This window comes from Symphalangus syndactylus, chromosome 2, assembly GCF_028878055.3.
Source record: "Symphalangus syndactylus isolate Jambi chromosome 2, NHGRI_mSymSyn1-v2.1_pri, whole genome shotgun sequence".
Taxonomy (NCBI): domain Eukaryota; kingdom Metazoa; phylum Chordata; class Mammalia; order Primates; family Hylobatidae; genus Symphalangus; species Symphalangus syndactylus.
This window is the reverse complement of record NC_072424.2, coordinates 87,265,437-87,280,842: the sequence shown is the minus strand read 5'-3', so window position 1 is coordinate 87,280,842 and position 15,406 is coordinate 87,265,437. Positions and strand designations below refer to the sequence as shown.

The following is a 15,406-nucleotide window of genomic DNA, read 5'->3' as shown; positions in this document are numbered from 1 at the left end:
CAAGAGACAAAGCTGGGTGTCATTCTTGAAGGGGCCCACCTCACACCCACACCCAATTCATGGCCATGTTATGTCACTTTCACCTTGAAATATCTTTTGACTCCATCCACTTCTCCCATCCTCACTATACCACGTTACTTGCCTGTACTCCTGACAAAGACCTGATTGATCCTTTCTACCACCTCCTGCTGGGCTTTCTCCACTGTAAGTGGTGATCTGTTTGGGCTCACCATTGTACCCTTAGCTTAGCATCAAAAGAGTGTCTTGCTAAATGAATGCATTTGCATTAGTTATTAAGATAAATATGACCGTGCCTGTGCTCTGCTTAAAATACTTCTACAGAGTTTCCATTGGCCTTTAGAATAAAATCTCCAACTTCCTCTTGGGACCCTCTTCCCCATTCTCATTTCCAGTCACGTGGGTTCCTTGCTGTTCCCCACACATACCCAGCTCTTTCCTGCCTGAGGGCTTTGTGGCAGGTGGTTTCTCAGCCTTGAAAGTTGTCTGCCCCCACTCTGATTCATGACTACTCATCTGTCCTCTAGCCTCAATCAAACCACGTTGTCACATCCTCTCATGGCACTCTCTACACCTTTGGCACAGATGTCACTGTTTTTAAGTCATGGGCTCTGTCTCTGGCTATACTGCAGCCACAGCTTCCCAGCCCAGGACCATGGGTTTGTTGCTTGAAGATACTGGCCCGCAGGTACAAAGCCATATTACAGGGTGACTTAAACATGCCACCTACAGTACTAGGGACCCAGTTTCTGGGCCCAGGAGATAAGAAATTGGGAGGTGACAGAACATGGTATGGAGCAGAGGGAAGGGGATCCTGTCTTAATGGCTCAGGTTTTTAACCCAGGCCTACTGCTAGGTTTTCCCGTTTGCAAAAACATTAGAATGGAACTCCTTTTTTTCTTTTTTCGGATGGAGTTTCACCCTCGTTGCCCAGGCTGGAGTGCAATGGAACGATCTCAGCTCACTGCAACCTCCGCCTCCCAAGTTCAAGCGATTCTCCTGCCTCAGCCTTCCTGAGTAGCTGGGATTACAGGCATGCGCCACCATGTCCTGCTAATTTTGTATTTTTCATAGAGATGGGGTTTCTCCATGTTGGTCAGGCTGGTCTCGAACTCCCGACCTCAGGTGATCTGCCCGCCTTAGTCTCCCAAAGTGCTGGGATTGCAGGCGTGAGCCACTGTGCCCAGCCTTAGAATGGGACTCTTTTTAAACTGAATGTATCACCCACTTATTTGATTCAATATGAATTGGCCAATGTGATTGTGCCAGTATTTTTAGTTCTATATACACATAATTTGAATCATGACTCAAGATTCTAATTAAGGAGAGAAATTCTTATAGTTAATAAATAGCTTTAATAGAGTTTTGTTTTTGTTTTTTTTTTCTTGGAAGAAATTCTAAGTAGAACTTGGTTTGGGTCTTCTAGTCTGTTCATTTCTTAGGACAGCATTGAATGGTAGGATTTTGGAGTAGAAATGGGCTGAGAAGGCTGAGTAAACTGCCTCCATTTAGAGATGGGCAGACGAAGTGTGGTTGGTGACATCCAAGGTCACACTAGGCTAGCGTGAAGCAAAGCTGGAATCCGACCAGACCTTCTGGATTCCAGAACAATGTATTCCCTGCTGCTTTATGCCCCCATGTTAAGTATTTAATTAGCATAAGTTGAAGCTCCAAGTCAGCAGTTTTTAGCACTGATGAACTCATTATTGTTCTCTGATCTTCTTTAAAGACAAATTTTATGATGTGTCATTCATAGAGCCACATGACCCTGCTTGGCAAAAGGCATTGAGTCAAGCCAGACCCCACTAAGCCTTTGCAAAGACATTAAGTGCAGCGGCTAGTTGTGTACCATCTGCTAGTGAAAGGGAAATGAGATTATTCTAGAAGCCAGGGACTGTCTCGAGATCTCTTACGGTCTCTGGATCTCAAGGACAGCAACCCTCTTATTTATTCCTCGGTTTTATTAGTGTTTCCAGCGTGACAGTTCACTTCCTCTAAACAAGACATAGCTTCATATAATGCCAGCCTTTCACGCATCATTTTGAATCAACCCGGGGGGGTGGAGCCCAGGGTAACCCAGCTGTAGTGGACTTTAGAACGTTTTTACACTGTGTATTTAAATATGGGTGTGTCTGATATTCGGCAAATTCATTTCAAGCCAAATGACGTGTCACACTCAAAAGCTAGGATGGGACCAACTGAGAGGCTGCCCTAGTTTTCTGAGCACGACCTGGCTGAATTCCCTCGCCTCTCCTGGCAGAGAACAGGCATTTCCCCTTGCTTTCCTCCCACTGCCTGCTTCTCAGCTCGAGCTGGGAACAGTGAGTGTTCAGGTCTTACTGGGTCTCAGAGATTTTCCAGATGAAATGCAAAGTGAGAATAAAGGGAGAGCCCTATTGCCTCCCAGCTCTTTATGGTCTCTGGATCTCAAGGACAGCAACTCTCTTATTTATTCCTCAGTTTTATTAGTGTTTCCAGTGTAACAGTGTCACTTCCTCTAAACAAGAAACAGCTTCTTATAATGCCAGCCTTTCATGCGTCATTTTGGGTCACCCCTGGGGTGGTGGAGCCCAGACAGAACTGGGCCCCCAAACAGCTCTGCCACTTGCTGTGTGCAGATCACAGAACTTCTGTGACTCAGTTTCCTTTTTGGTAAAATGGGACTTGCAAGCACTGATGCTGAGGTAATACTCATAGGATGACGGTCAATAAATGAGACGATGTTTTTTAATATTAACTAGCTGAAAGACTGGACGCGTCCCTTCACTTTAGGCGCTGTTTCCTTATCGGGAATACGACGAAGCTGATCCCAAAGGCCTCTCCAGCCCTTTTCAGCAGACAGTCCCGTGGGTCCTCACTAAGGCATTCTTTGAAGACTTGGTCTCTCTTCCACACACCCCTCCCATTCCCCATCTCTTAGTGGCGGTCTAACCCGCCCCGCCGTCCCCTTTCCTCTCACTTCTCATATCCATTTGGAAGCTGCAGATTGCTGAGTTTCCAGGACTTTAATCCGCGCCCTTTGACCTCGGCCCGGACTTAGGGGTCGACCTGTCTCATGGGAGGCGCACTCTGCGCTTGGATCCATCCTGGGGCGCCCGGGCCGTGCATCTCCAGGTAGGAGACCGGAGGAGAGCGCAGACGTTCCGGCACCACCCTCGGACCCGCTGGCTTTTCCAAACCTCTTGAGAGGCCTGAGCGCCCTCTTGGCCCGGCGCTGGGAGGCTGCCAACGGACCTGGGACCGCGCCGGGGGCGGGTGATCCTCGCCTTGCCGCGGGGAAAGAGCTAGCCTTGCACGCGCAAGCGCCGGGAAGGAGCCCAGGCCGAGGGTGCGCGGTCCAGCACTGGGCGCCCTGGCCTTCGAGCTCCTCAACCCCCAACAGGCCAGACCCACCCGGAGGCCCCAGAGCGGAACGGGGTGTCCGCAGCGCCACGCCCTCGGGCGCCACTCTGCAGGCATGGGCGGGCCCAAGAATGTCCCCGCTGGAGGCGGTGGAGGGATCCAGAAGTAATGAGATGCTAATGAGTCGCGAATAAAGCCCGGGCGGCGCCCCGCGCCCGTCGCGGAAGCCCACACTCCGCGGGACTCCGGGAGCACGCCCCGGGCCGCCCCGCATCCCAGCATCCCCGCCCGATCTCGGCGTTTCCGCCCCTGCCCCCGCCCTCCCAACCGCTCCGACCTGGTTGCCAGCCCGGCAGGAAGCGGCCCCTCCCGGCCTCGGAGCCGCTGGTAAGTCGTCCAGCGGAGCCGGCTGCGCGCCCTGCGGCCGGGTGGGGTGAGGTGGGGTGCGCTTCCGGGGAAATGCGGCTGCGAGCGCTCGGGAACCACGCCCGGCAGGTCCGGCAGGTCTTCCCTCAGCCCAGCCCTGCTCACCCCGCGTCCGGACTTTGCCGTCCAGAGTGTCGGAGACCCCTACTGCTGCCGCGCGCGGTCCAGCTCCCTCTCCATCCTTTCAGACCGCTCCACCCCTCTCACAGCCTTTGTCCTGGAGTTTCCAGGCTGGGTCGCCCCTTTCTCCCCTTTCGCCGAGTTCTTCCTCCTTCCACCCTCCACCCCCAAGAAGGATCTTTGCCCTTCCGTCTTAAGATTCCGTCTGCCCTCGTCCGGGCGACCCGCAGCGGGAGGCTTTCATCTCCTGTCTCGGCGCGGCGGGCTGGGAACGGAGGGGCAGCTGGATGGTGGAGGGGCCTGAGCCTCAGGGACCTGCCCCCACTGCTGCCACTCACCCTCCCTAACGCTGCCGTAGACACCCGCCTCCTCCATACCCTCTGATCCCTTCTGGGGCCCGCGTGAGAAACCCCCTCGGGCACCCTTCAGGTGGCGTGGGAGGGGGCGACAAAGCGAGGCCTTGTCTCTGGAGATTCCTGGGAGAGCGCGCCCGGGCGCACAAGGGGCGGGGCGGGGTAGGGGTCGATCAGGGAGGGGGGAACCTGGGAGGGGCGAACCCGGCTGCGGTCGACCCCCAGCCCTACCCACGGTTCTCTGGAGTAGGGCACGTTCACAGAGGAAGTGTTTTGACCACAGTGCGTCAGAAATAGACCCAGGCCTCCTTTCCCCAGTCAGTCGCAACATCCTCCCGCCGTTTGTTGAGGTAGTTTGGTGGAGGGAAGTGGAACCCACGCGGACAGAGGCTGTTTCTCTGTCAGGAGGCAAGCACGAGTGCTGAGGAAAACTTTGCCCTTGCCATGAGACACTTCTCACACCCAGCGTGGCACTGGGGCCATCAAGGGGCGCCGGCACAGGGACGCATGGAGGGAGATGGGGCAGGATGTATGCTCAGCAGCTGGGGTTGTGAGTGTCAGATCTGTCCCTGTGTTGCATGCAAAGGCAGCTCTGTCCTCTCCACATCTAAGAAATCCCTCCACGCCCTGATTCCAAGGCCTAAGGAAGGCAGGCTAAGAATTCCTACCCCACGGCTTGGAGATCCCTGGACAGGGAGACTGAACTGGAGGCTCCCCTGGTGTCCCATGTGCCCATTAGTGAAAGACTAATGTTTTTCACTTCCAAATGTGGCAAATTTCACTTGGAGTGGGCGGGATAGCAGCTGTCTCTGGAGCAGATGCTGGCAGGGGAATGGGCTGGGAGGAGCAGAGCCAATCACTGGTGAATCCCGAGCTCCCTGGGGACACCAGCCTGCTCTCTTCGCCTCCCCTTCCTTTTTATTTCTTCTGTTCTCCAGCCTCTTCCCCTTCTTTTTTCACCTCTCCAGCCACTCGCCTCTGCCCAGCTGCTGCTCTCCCCGGGAGGCCTCCATGGCTTCACCCCCCTCCACCAACCCAGCACATGCCCACTTTGAGAGCTTCCTGCAGGCCCAGCTGTGCCAGGACGTGCTGAGCAGCTTCCAGGAGCTATGTGGGGCCCTGGGGCTGGAACCCGGTGGGGGGCTGCCCCAGTACCACAAGATCAAGGACCAGCTCAACTACTGGAGCGCCAAGTCACTGTGGACCAAGCTGGACAAGCGAGCAGGCCAGCCTGTCTACCAGCAGGGCCGGGCCTGCACCAGCACCAAGGTGGATACACGGTGCCTGGGATGAGGTGCAGAGAATGTGGGGAGTCAGAGGAGGGACAGGATGCCATGCCCTCACTGCCCTGTGTGTTCACAGTGCCTGGTGGTGGGTGCTGGACCTTGTGGGCTGCGGGTCGCTGTGGAGCTGGCGCTGCTGGGGGCCCGAGTGGTGCTGGTGGAAAAGCGCACCAAGTTCTCTCGCCACAACGTGCTCCACCTCTGGCCCTTCACCATCCACGACCTGCGGGCACTCGGCGCTAAGAAGTTCTACGGGCGCTTCTGCACTGGCACCCTGGACCACATCAGTGAGCACCACGTGGTGGCCTGGAGGGGCGGGTGAGCCTGGGCTTAGAGGCAGGCCAGTGGGGAAATGCTGGGCCAGCCAAGAGTCAAAGTGGACAAGATCCGTATCAGTCAGGTGACCTTGAAGATTCAGGTCCCCCATCTATAAGTGGGCTTTTGGGCTGAGTGATCGCTAAGACCTTTTCCAGTCTGACCCTGACCAGGCACACACTGGTACATGGGGAGCTTGTGCTGCCCTAGGGTCCCTGTTCCTAATGTCCTCTCCCTTCCAGGCATCCGGCAGCTCCAGCTGCTTCTGCTGAAGGTAGCATTGCTGCTGGGGGTAGAAATTCACTGGGGTGTCACTTTCACTGGCCTCCAGCCCCCTCCTAGGAAGGGTAAGTATTTCTATGGTCCCTGGAATCTCCCCCTCCCCCATCAAGAACTTGGCCAGTGTCTGAAAAAGGGTGGGCCAGGAGTGTCCTTTTTTGTTTTTGTTTTGAGACAGAGTCTCGTTCTGTCACCCAGGCTGGCGTGCAGTGGCATGATCTCAGCTCACTGCAACCTCCACCTCCCAGTTTCAAGCGATTCTCCTGCCTCAGCCTCCTGAGGAGCTGGGATTACAGGCATGTGCCACCACGCCCAGCTAATTTTTGTATTTTTTTAAGTAGAGACGGGGTTTCACTATGTTGGCCAGGCTGGTCTCGAACTACTGACCTCAAGTGATCCACCCGCCTCGGTCTCCCAAAGGGCTAGGATTACAGGCGTGACCCACCATGCCAGCCAGGAGTCTCCTTTTCTAATAGTGTGGCCTTGGGCAAGCCACCCTGAGCCTCAGATTGAGCATTTGCAAAACAAGAATACCACTTCCTTCCTTACCTGCCTTCCATAGCTGTGAAGGTGTAATCTGATAGATAATATATCATTGCTTTCTAAACCAGAGACTCCTTTACACATGTTTTGATGATTTCACTGGCTTGTCCTGAGACTATAGGGGCTCTTACAACTTCTACACCTTTGTGCCTCTCATACCCCCTGCCCTAGGGAGTGGCTGGCGTGCCCAGCTCCAACCCACCCCCCCTGCCCACCTGGCCAACTATGAATTTGACGTCCTTGTCTCGGCTGCAGGAGGTAAATTCGTCCCTGAAGGTGAGTGATCACTTCCCTCAAAGAAGCCAGCATCTCTGGCACATCCTGGGCCTTTCTAGATTGTTATAACCCCCTCCTCCTGCCATTGTTCACCTACCGTCACCTCTAGGCTTCAAAGTTCGAGAAATGCGAGGCAAACTGGCCATTGGCATCACAGCTAACTTTGTGAATGGACGCACCGTGGAGGAGACACAGGTGCCGGAGATCAGTGGTGTAGCCAGGATCTACAACCAGAGCTTCTTCCAGAGCCTTCTCAAAGCCACAGGTCAGGGACCCTCTTGCTGAATTTCCCCTCCCCCTGCCTGACTGGCCTGGCTCCTGCCTCTCCCTTCCAAACTTGTCCTCACTGCAAGGAACTCCACACTTTTCTGTTTTTTTGGTCTCAGCAGCAAAGAAGGAACCTGTCCCCTCAGAGATTAAGCAGGCACAGCCCTAGTTGACCACCCAGCATGAAAAGTTCTGGAATCTCTCAGAGATGAACCTATGTATGGGAGTTTTGCTTAAGTGGTACTTCAAGAAGGTGCCTCTGTTTACTTTGGTTTTGCACTGCCATGCGACCAGGTGGTGCAGGTCTCCCAAATGCCACCCCCCTCCAAGCTTCCCTCTTTGCTCTAAGTCCTCAGGCCTCCTGGGCCTGGGACAGATGGTTGTTTGTGTCATCAGGACTCGTGGGGTTCTATGCGTGGAGCACTCACTGCAGCCTAAGCCGGGATCCCAGCTCAGAGGTCAGGCCATGTTGGGATGTTTAGGGAAGTTGATGCGTTATCAGGAGACGTATCTACTGTCCCCTGCCCTGTACCCCCAGGCATTGATCTGGAGAACATTGTGTACTACAAGGACGACACCCACTACTTTGTGATGACAGCCAAGAAGCAGTGCCTGCTGCGGCTGGGGGTGCTGCACCAGGTGAGGCCCAGTTCTGGCCAGGAGAGGCTGGGTGGTGAGCCCCGGGAGGCAGAGGCTAGGTTTGGCCATAGTGGACACCTGGGTGTGGGGACCCCGTCCTCTCCTGCCTTTGTCCTGGTGTTAACTTCACCCCTAAAAGTTCTCTCGGCCGGGCATGGTGGCTCACGCCTGTAATCCCAGCACTTTGGGAAGCCGAGGTGGGTGGATCACCTGAGGTCAGGAGTTCAAGACCAGCCTGGCCAACATGGTGAAACCCCATCTCTAACTAAAAGTACAAAAATTAGCTGGGCGTGTTGGCGGGCACCTGTAATCCCAGCTACTCGGGAGGCTGAGGCAGGAGAATCATTTGAACCTGGGAGGCGGAAGTTGCAGTGAGCCAAGATTGTGCTACTGTACTCCAGCCTGGGCAACAAAGTGAAACTCTGTCTCAAAAAAAAAAAAAAAAGTTCTCCCCTGGGATTTACAAGGCAACAGGAATCATATTCTGGGCTAAACACCTTATACCAGCCACAGTAGGTATGTGTCAGCTCCATGAGGGCAGGCATTTTTGTCTCTTTGTCTGTTGCTTGCTACTAATTGCCAGTACCTGGAACAGTGCCAAATACATAGTAAACGCTCAGTATGTATTTGCTGAATGAATGAACTAGTTGAGTGCCTACCACGTGCTAGATACTGTGTTGAGAGTTAAATTTGCATCTCTCATCTAATTCTCATGAGTACCCTGATAAATTAGGCATGTTGTCTCTAAGTGATGGACAAACCAAAGCTCTTGAGTTTGTGGCAAGTATATGACAGTAATGATATGGGCAGAACAGAGCCTGGGACACCCAGCAGCAGGGTGAGTGCTGAAGAAAGGGCTTTGAGAATTCCAGGCTGCTGGAATTCTAGTCCCAGCTGAGCCTTCAACTGCTGTGTAGTCTAGGGCAGCCCCTTCCTTCTCTGGGCCCCAGGATGTGCACCTTCTGCACCCAAGGGGGTGGCACTGGCCCACTGACCCTGCTTTCAGATGTCTCTGAGGTTCTGCTCTGTTGACCATACAGGACTTGCCAGACACCGATCGGCTGCTGGGCAGTGCCAATGTGGTGCCCGAGGCTCTGCAGCGCTTTGCCCGGGCAGCTGCTGACTTTGCCACCCATGGCAAGCTCGGGAAACTAGAGTTTGCCCAGGACGCCCATGGGCAGCCTGATGTCTCTGCCTTTGACTTCACGAGCATGATGCGGGCAGAGAGTTCTGCTCGTGTGCAAGAGAAGCATGGCGCCCGCCTGCTGCTGGGACTGGTGGGGGACTGCCTGGTGGAGGTGAGGGGTTCAGGAGGCACAGGGGTTTCATGGTTAGGAGAGGGAGCTGCCTAATATGGAGGAGGGGATAAAAAGGTCTGCCTGCAGAGGGGAGGAGCTAAGGGCTGCCTGGTGTGGGGACGGCCCCTTCTGCTGTGACCTTGGTGGGTATCTGGGCTTGGGATGCGCCTGTTGGATTCTCCCTGAGCTGCTTCCTATTCCTCTGACACTGCAGCCCTTCTGGCCCCTGGGCACTGGAGTGGCACGGGGCTTCCTGGCAGCCTTTGATGCGGCCTGGATGGTGAAGCGGTGGGCAGAGGGCGCTGAGTCCCTAGAGGTGTTGGCTGAGCGGTAAGACCTGAGTTGAGGGGGATGTGGGCAGGGCAGGACATGTGACAAGGTTCAGGAAGAGGGGCAGGGGTGCTGGGTGAATAGATGGAGGAATAGGCAGAAGAAAAGGCCTGGCAGTTCCTGAGGGGTGGGTGCTGACAGGTGCCCTCCCATTCATGCCTCTGCCCCTTACCCTCACCCCCTCAGTGAGAGCCTGTACCAGCTTCTGTCACAGACATCCCCAGAAAACATGCATCGCAATGTGGCCCAGTATGGGCTGGACCCAGCCACCCGCTACCCCAACCTGAACCTCCGGGCAGTGACCCCCAATCAGGTCAGACCCCCGACACACCCACCAGCCTTCCCAAGCCAACCCCCTTCCCCCAGGTCAGGCCCTCCCTGCCCAGTCGCTGCCCTTTGGGGTCAATCCTACCCCCGGCGGGCCCTTACCCCTGGACTGAGGGGCTGTGTGGCCAGCCTGCCTTGAGACCTGAGCGGGGCTGCCTTAGGTACGAGACCTGTATGATGTGCTAGCCAAGGAGCCTGTGCAGAGGAACAGCGACAAGACAGATACAGGGATGCCAGCCACTGGTGAGCAGGCCTTCCTCCCGAGGGGTGACCAAAATATGTACTACCCAGCGAGGCCCAGGTGGTCCCCGCAAAGCAGCTGCAGCCTCAGGACAGGAGCAGCGTGCCGGAGCACTCATTGTTGGCTGGTGGGTTGGTTGGGGGCCTGCTGGAGGAACGGAGGGGTAGCACCACACAGGCAGCAGTTGGCTGCCAGTCTGAATGGAAGCACTTCAGTGTTTTAACCACCGTTACAGCCATAGTGGTGCTGGCAACCTCCCCTGCCCCCAGTTTAGTCTGCTGCCGTCTATGTAGCCAGTTGCGATTTCACTTTATTCACTCCTGTACTTTATTCCAAAGAGATTTTTTTAAAAGAGAATTGGGATGGAGGGCTGCTGATAGTGAACTTTAGGCTGGTGCCCTAGTAGAGGTGGATCCCTGACTCCTCCCCTACAGAACCCCCACACGCAGCAGCTGGGCTCCCTATATGCCTAGGATGGGCAGAGGGGGCCTTGGGCACAGCGCAGCCTTCTCTCCCAGGGTCGGCAGGCACCCAGGAGGAGCTGCTACGCTGGTGCCAGGAGCAGACAGCTGGGTACCCGGGAGTCCACGTCTCCGATTTGTCTTCCTCCTGGGCTGACGGGCTAGCTCTGTGTGCGCTGGTGCACCGGCTGCAGCCTGGCCTGCTGTGAGTCCCTGGCAGACCCACCTCTCTCTCATGATCTCAGTGTAGGAGTTAGCATATCCAGTTGAGTCCTAGCGACAGTGTGCTTCCCTGCATCTGCTGACACTCTTGTGAGACTCTAATGCATTCAGATAGTGGAGAGCTTTGTGAATGGCACAGGCCCCCAAAGCCAGGAGTAGTGTCACTGGGTTGGGCACTGGGTAGCAGAGACTACACACCTACCTTCAAGCCTTCTTGTACCCCAGCCGCTGCTTGCTGTCCCTCCCCTCCTGCTGCCCCTCCTCCCCTCAGTGGGGCTAGGTTCTTGTCTCTAGTTGGCTTTTCTCCCTGACATCCCACAGGGAACCCTCAGAGCTGCAGGGGCTGGAAGCTCTGGAAGCAACTGCTTGGGCACTAAAGGTGGCAGAGCATGAGCTGGGCATCACACCGGTGGTGTCTGCACAGGCCGTGGTAGCAGGGAGTGACCCACTGGGCCTCATTGCCTACCTCAGCCACTTCCACAGTGCCTTCAAGAGCACGGCCCACAGCCCAGGTGACCTGAAGGAAAGGCGGGTGTGTGTGTGTGTGTGTGTGTGTGTGTGTGTGTGTGACAGAAAGAGGGAAAAAGCGCCCTCTGAGGGTCAGCCTGGGAGAGGTGTCCTTCTGGGTTGGAGAGTGACTGTCTGTTCTGGGGGTACAGTATTGGCACCCCCCATCCACACTGATGCCCTGGCTCTCCCCGCAGGCCCTGTCAGCCAGGCCTCCCCTGGGACCTCCAGTGCTATATTATTCCTTGGTAAACTTCAGAGGACCCTGCAGCGATCCCGGGCCAAGGTGGAGAGTTTAGGCAGGGCTGGAGCTGACCAGGGAGGAGTGGGCAGGGGGGTACCCAGTGGAGATCCTGGGATGATGGTGAGGACATTCAGAAAGTGGGGAGGACTGGGAGCTCAAAACATCGCACTCAGAGCTGTTAGGACTTATTGCAGGAAAATGCAGAGGATGCTGGTGGCAAGAAGCTGTGCTTGGAGGTAAATGCAGGCAGGAGCGGGTCAGTCTCCTACCCCACACTTTATCCCCTTTCCCAGTAGTGTCTTCCCTATTTCTCATGCCCCCGTGTCTTGTTCCCCACCCCAGGTCCTATAACCCCCCATCCAGCCTCCCTGCCTAGTCTCACTCCCCTTCCCTTCAGCCCCTTGTGTTCATCTGTACGCATCCCCTCCCAGCTGGCCCTGCCCCTCTACCCTCCCTGCCTGAGCACTTACCTCCTTAGATGGAGGCCGAGACCCCAAGTACTGAGGTGCCACCTGACCCAGAGCCTGGTGTACCCCTGACACCCCCATCCCAACACCAGGAGGTGAGAGCCAGGCCTCGTGTGCAGGCAGAGGCCTGGGGAGGGCAGGGCAGGGGCGTTTCATGGGAGGGAAAGAACTTTGGAGCTGGCCTTGGCTCCACCTGACCCTGTGTCCTGGGGGTCCACGCAGGCCGGTGCCGGGGACCTGTGTGCGCTTTGTGGGGAACACCTCTATGTCCTGGAACGCCTCTGTGTCGACGGCCATTTCTTCCACCGGAGCTGCTTCCGCTGCCATACCTGTGAGGCCACACTGTGGCTAGGTGGCTATGAACAGCACCCAGGAGATGGTGAGTGGGCCTGGGAGACCTCCAGAGAGACTCTGGGCCTGGCCCTGCCTGGGGGACAAAGAGCTTGAGGTAGAGAGGCACAGGATGGAAACAGGCTCAAGATGGCACTTCGTTCTCCTGAGCTCAGGGTCTTCTCTGTCTCCTGGAAAGCTCCAGATGTGTGGTTCTGAGGAACAGGAGGCTGGCAGAAATTCACCTGAAAATCTGTCGTTTACCCCACCTTCCTTCATAAACTGTTGCATGTCTGGGCACTGGGCTGCCCACACCAGATGCCTCCTCCCCTCTCTACCCTTTCCAGGACATTTCTACTGCCTCCAGCACCTGCCCCAGCCAGACCACAAAGAGGAAGGCAGTGATGGAGGTCCTGAGAGTCCGGTAAAGACTGTGAAGGCATGTGTGTGTACTGGGGCTTGGGAAGAGGAAGAGGGTCTCGTCAAACCAGCGCTTTGCTGGGAGTAACTGAATGTCTTCCTCTACTAGCATGTAAGCTCTGTGAAGGCAGGGATGCCTGTCTGCGTACACTTCTTGTTCTCTCAAGTATCTAAAACACAGCCGGACACTGTTTGTAAACGGTTTTAAGCGAATGAATGCCAAGGCTCACCTTTGCTCCAAAGGGGTGGCCTCACCCCCCGACCTCACCCCACCCTGGGCAGGTCACTGACCAGACCACATGGTGGCTTTTCCAGGAGCTCCCCACACCAAGTGAGAATAGCATGCCACCAGGCCTCTCAACGCCCACAGCCTCGCAGGAGGGGGCCGGTCCTGTTTCAGATCCCAGCCAGCCCACCCGTCGGCGGATCCGCCTCTCCAGCTCAGAGCGCCAGCGGCTGTCCTCCCTTAACCTTACCCCTGACCCAGAAATGGAGCCTCCACCCAAGCCCCCCCGCAGCTGCTCTGCCTTGGCCCGCCACGCCCTGGAGAGCAGCTTTGTGGGTTGGGGCCTGCCAGTCCAGAGCCCTCAAGGTAACCCATCCTGGCAGATGTGCTGACCCAGGGTGGGACAGGGTGGGAATTCCTGCAGAGGAATTCTGGGGAATACAGAGGGAAGTTGTGGGGATCCCAGGCTGTGGCAGCCTCTCCTCTGCTCCATTCTTCTCAGTTCCTCCCATGCCCCAACACATACATTCAGTCTTCACCAGACTTGCAGGGCCTCCGTCACCACCATGCTCTTTGTTGCCTGACTGGGGCAGGTGCTGGAGGCAGTAGAACTTCTCAGTTCTTCTTCTTCTCAGCTCTTGTGGCCATGGAGAAGGAGGAAGAAGAGAGTCCCTTCTCCAGTGAAGAAGAAGAAGATGTGCCTTTGGACTCAGATGTGGAACAGGTGAGCAGGCCAGCATGCAGCCACAAAATGCTGTCCAGCCCACTACAGGAGAAACCTGCACTGGTCCACTGCACCCTTCTCTTGGAATGTCTTCTCACTCGGCCTGTCATATCTCTGGCCTCTACCTTTTCTACCAGAGCTTACCCCACTTCAGCACGGGTTATTTTCTGCCTTTCCAAACAACACTCCTATCCACCAGGGGGCCCAAGCCCTATCCCTGACTGACCTGACCCTCCCATAGGCCCTGCAGACCTTTGCCAAGACCTCAGGCACCATGAATAACTACCCAACATGGCGTCGGACTCTGCTGCGCCGCGCGAAGGAGGAGGAGATGAAGAGGTTCTGCAAGGCCCAGGTGAAGCCCAGGGGTTCCCAAAATTCTGATGGGGTCAAAGTTCTGAGGATGAGATCAGAGTTCCTCCAGTGCTCTGTTCTTGAGCAACGTAGAGACTCCTGGGTATCCTGTCTTGTACCCCTCAGACCATCCAACGGCGACTAAATGAGATCGAGGCTGCCCTGAGGGAGCTAGAGGCCGAGGGCGTGAAGCTGGAGCTGGCCTTGAGGCGCCAGAGCAGTGAGTGACAAGCTAGGACACCCCTCTGCCTTCTAGCACTGTGTTCAGCTCCACGCTCCAGCCCGTAGGAGTCCCAGTGGCTATGCCACACAGCTAACACATACCTGTGACACCCTGCTCTCCTGTCTCCCCTAAGCCTATAACTCCTGTGGTGCTGGCTGGAAGCCTCCTGATCACCCCACCCATCTTCCTTCTTCTCAGGTTCCCCAGAACAGCAAAAGAAACTATGGGTAGGACAGTTGCTACAGCTTGTTGATAAGAAAAACAGCCTGGTGGCTGAGGAGGCCGAGCTCATGATCACGTAAGGGGAAGGGGATGGTGACAGTGGCCCATGGGCCGGGCTCCAGCCCTTGGGCACCTTAGACAGCTCTGCTTCTACAATCCCTGACCTCCACAGGGTGCAGGAGTTGAACCTGGAGGAGAAACAGTGGCAGCTGGACCAGGAGCTACGAGGCTACATGAACCGGGAAGGTAGGTGAAATGTGGGGAGAAGCAGACACATCCCAGGGATGTGTCATGTGAGCCTCATGATCTCAGATACTGACCAAGCAGAATGGTCTTTAGTCTGTGTACCTCTGAGACAATTCAGGAGGAAGCCAGAGGAGGGGGCTCCAAAGCCCCTTCTCACTTCAGTTCAATCAGAGCTGCACAGTTGGCTTTTATACAAGATCTCCTTCAAAAAAATGGTGCTGCTCAGTAGTGCTAGAAAACCACTGGTGTTGGCAACCCTCCTAATTTGGCAGCTTAGGAAACAAAGCCCGGGTTATAGAAATCACATAGGCTGGGATTAGGTTGTGGCCCTCCTGCTTCCCTGCCCAGTTCCCTGTTCTCTAAGCTTTGTCTCCTCCTTTTAGAAACCCTAAAGACAGCTGCTGATCGGCAGGCTGAGGACCAGGTCCTGAGGAAGCTGGTGGATTTGGTCAACCAGAGAGATGCCCTCATCCGCTTCCAGGAGGAGCGCAGGCTCAGCGAGCTGGCCCTGGGGACAGGGGCCCAGGGCTAGACGAGGGTGAGCCGTCTGCTTTCGTTCCCACAAAGAAACCACCTCACCCCAGCACAGTGCCACCCCTGTTGATCTGGACTGCCTGGCAGAGAGCCTTGCTGTTTACAATTAAAATGTTTCTGCCACAAACAGGGTTCACACTGCCTACAGGTGGGAGGTGGGGGCATGTAT

The 15,406-nt window shown here is 55.8% G+C and overlaps 1 protein-coding gene across 18 annotated transcripts; it reads left to right on the top strand.

Moving 5' to 3' along the window:
• The first annotated feature begins 3,536 nt into the window (after positions 1 to 3,536).
• On the top strand, positions 3,537 to 15,364 carry MICAL1 (microtubule associated monooxygenase, calponin and LIM domain containing 1). Of its 18 annotated transcripts, none has more exons than XM_063630934.1 (25): positions 3,537 to 3,747; positions 5,228 to 5,528; positions 5,622 to 5,829; positions 6,100 to 6,204; positions 6,851 to 6,955; positions 7,065 to 7,220; positions 7,761 to 7,861; positions 8,902 to 9,159; positions 9,374 to 9,489; positions 9,676 to 9,802; positions 9,978 to 10,059; positions 10,576 to 10,723; positions 11,062 to 11,252; positions 11,445 to 11,533; positions 11,686 to 11,727; positions 11,970 to 12,053; positions 12,181 to 12,337; positions 12,636 to 12,727; positions 13,024 to 13,300; positions 13,570 to 13,658; positions 13,900 to 14,013; positions 14,139 to 14,232; positions 14,434 to 14,533; positions 14,630 to 14,703; positions 15,087 to 15,364. In XM_063630934.1, exons 2-25 carry the CDS (start codon positions 5,271 to 5,273, stop codon positions 15,233 to 15,235), a joined length of 3,216 nt encoding a protein of 1,071 aa, XP_063487004.1. In that variant the 5' UTR covers positions 3,537 to 3,747; positions 5,228 to 5,270; the 3' UTR covers positions 15,236 to 15,364. The 18 variants fall into 18 exon arrangements, with proteins under 18 accessions (XP_063487004.1, XP_055116712.2, XP_063487022.1 ...); XM_055260737.2 differs by having other exon boundaries at positions 3,614 to 3,747; positions 12,636 to 12,712; XM_063630952.1 differs by having other exon boundaries at positions 3,614 to 3,747; positions 11,062 to 11,272; positions 11,445 to 11,495; positions 12,636 to 12,712.
• The last annotated feature ends 42 nt before the right edge of the window (positions 15,365 to 15,406 follow it).

Excerpts from the sequence above, each read along its gene's own strand:
- MICAL1 (XM_063630923.1), top strand. The coding sequence starts at position 4,787 with ATGTATGCTCAGCAGCTGGGGTT. Across the intron at positions 6,205-6,850 it reads CCAGCCCCCTCCTAGGAAGG|GGAGTGGCTGGCGTGCCCAG; the intron begins GTAAGTATTTCT and ends CCCCTGCCCTAG. Across the intron at positions 11,728-11,969 it reads GCAAGAAGCTGTGCTTGGAG|ATGGAGGCCGAGACCCCAAG; the intron begins GTAAATGCAGGC and ends TTACCTCCTTAG.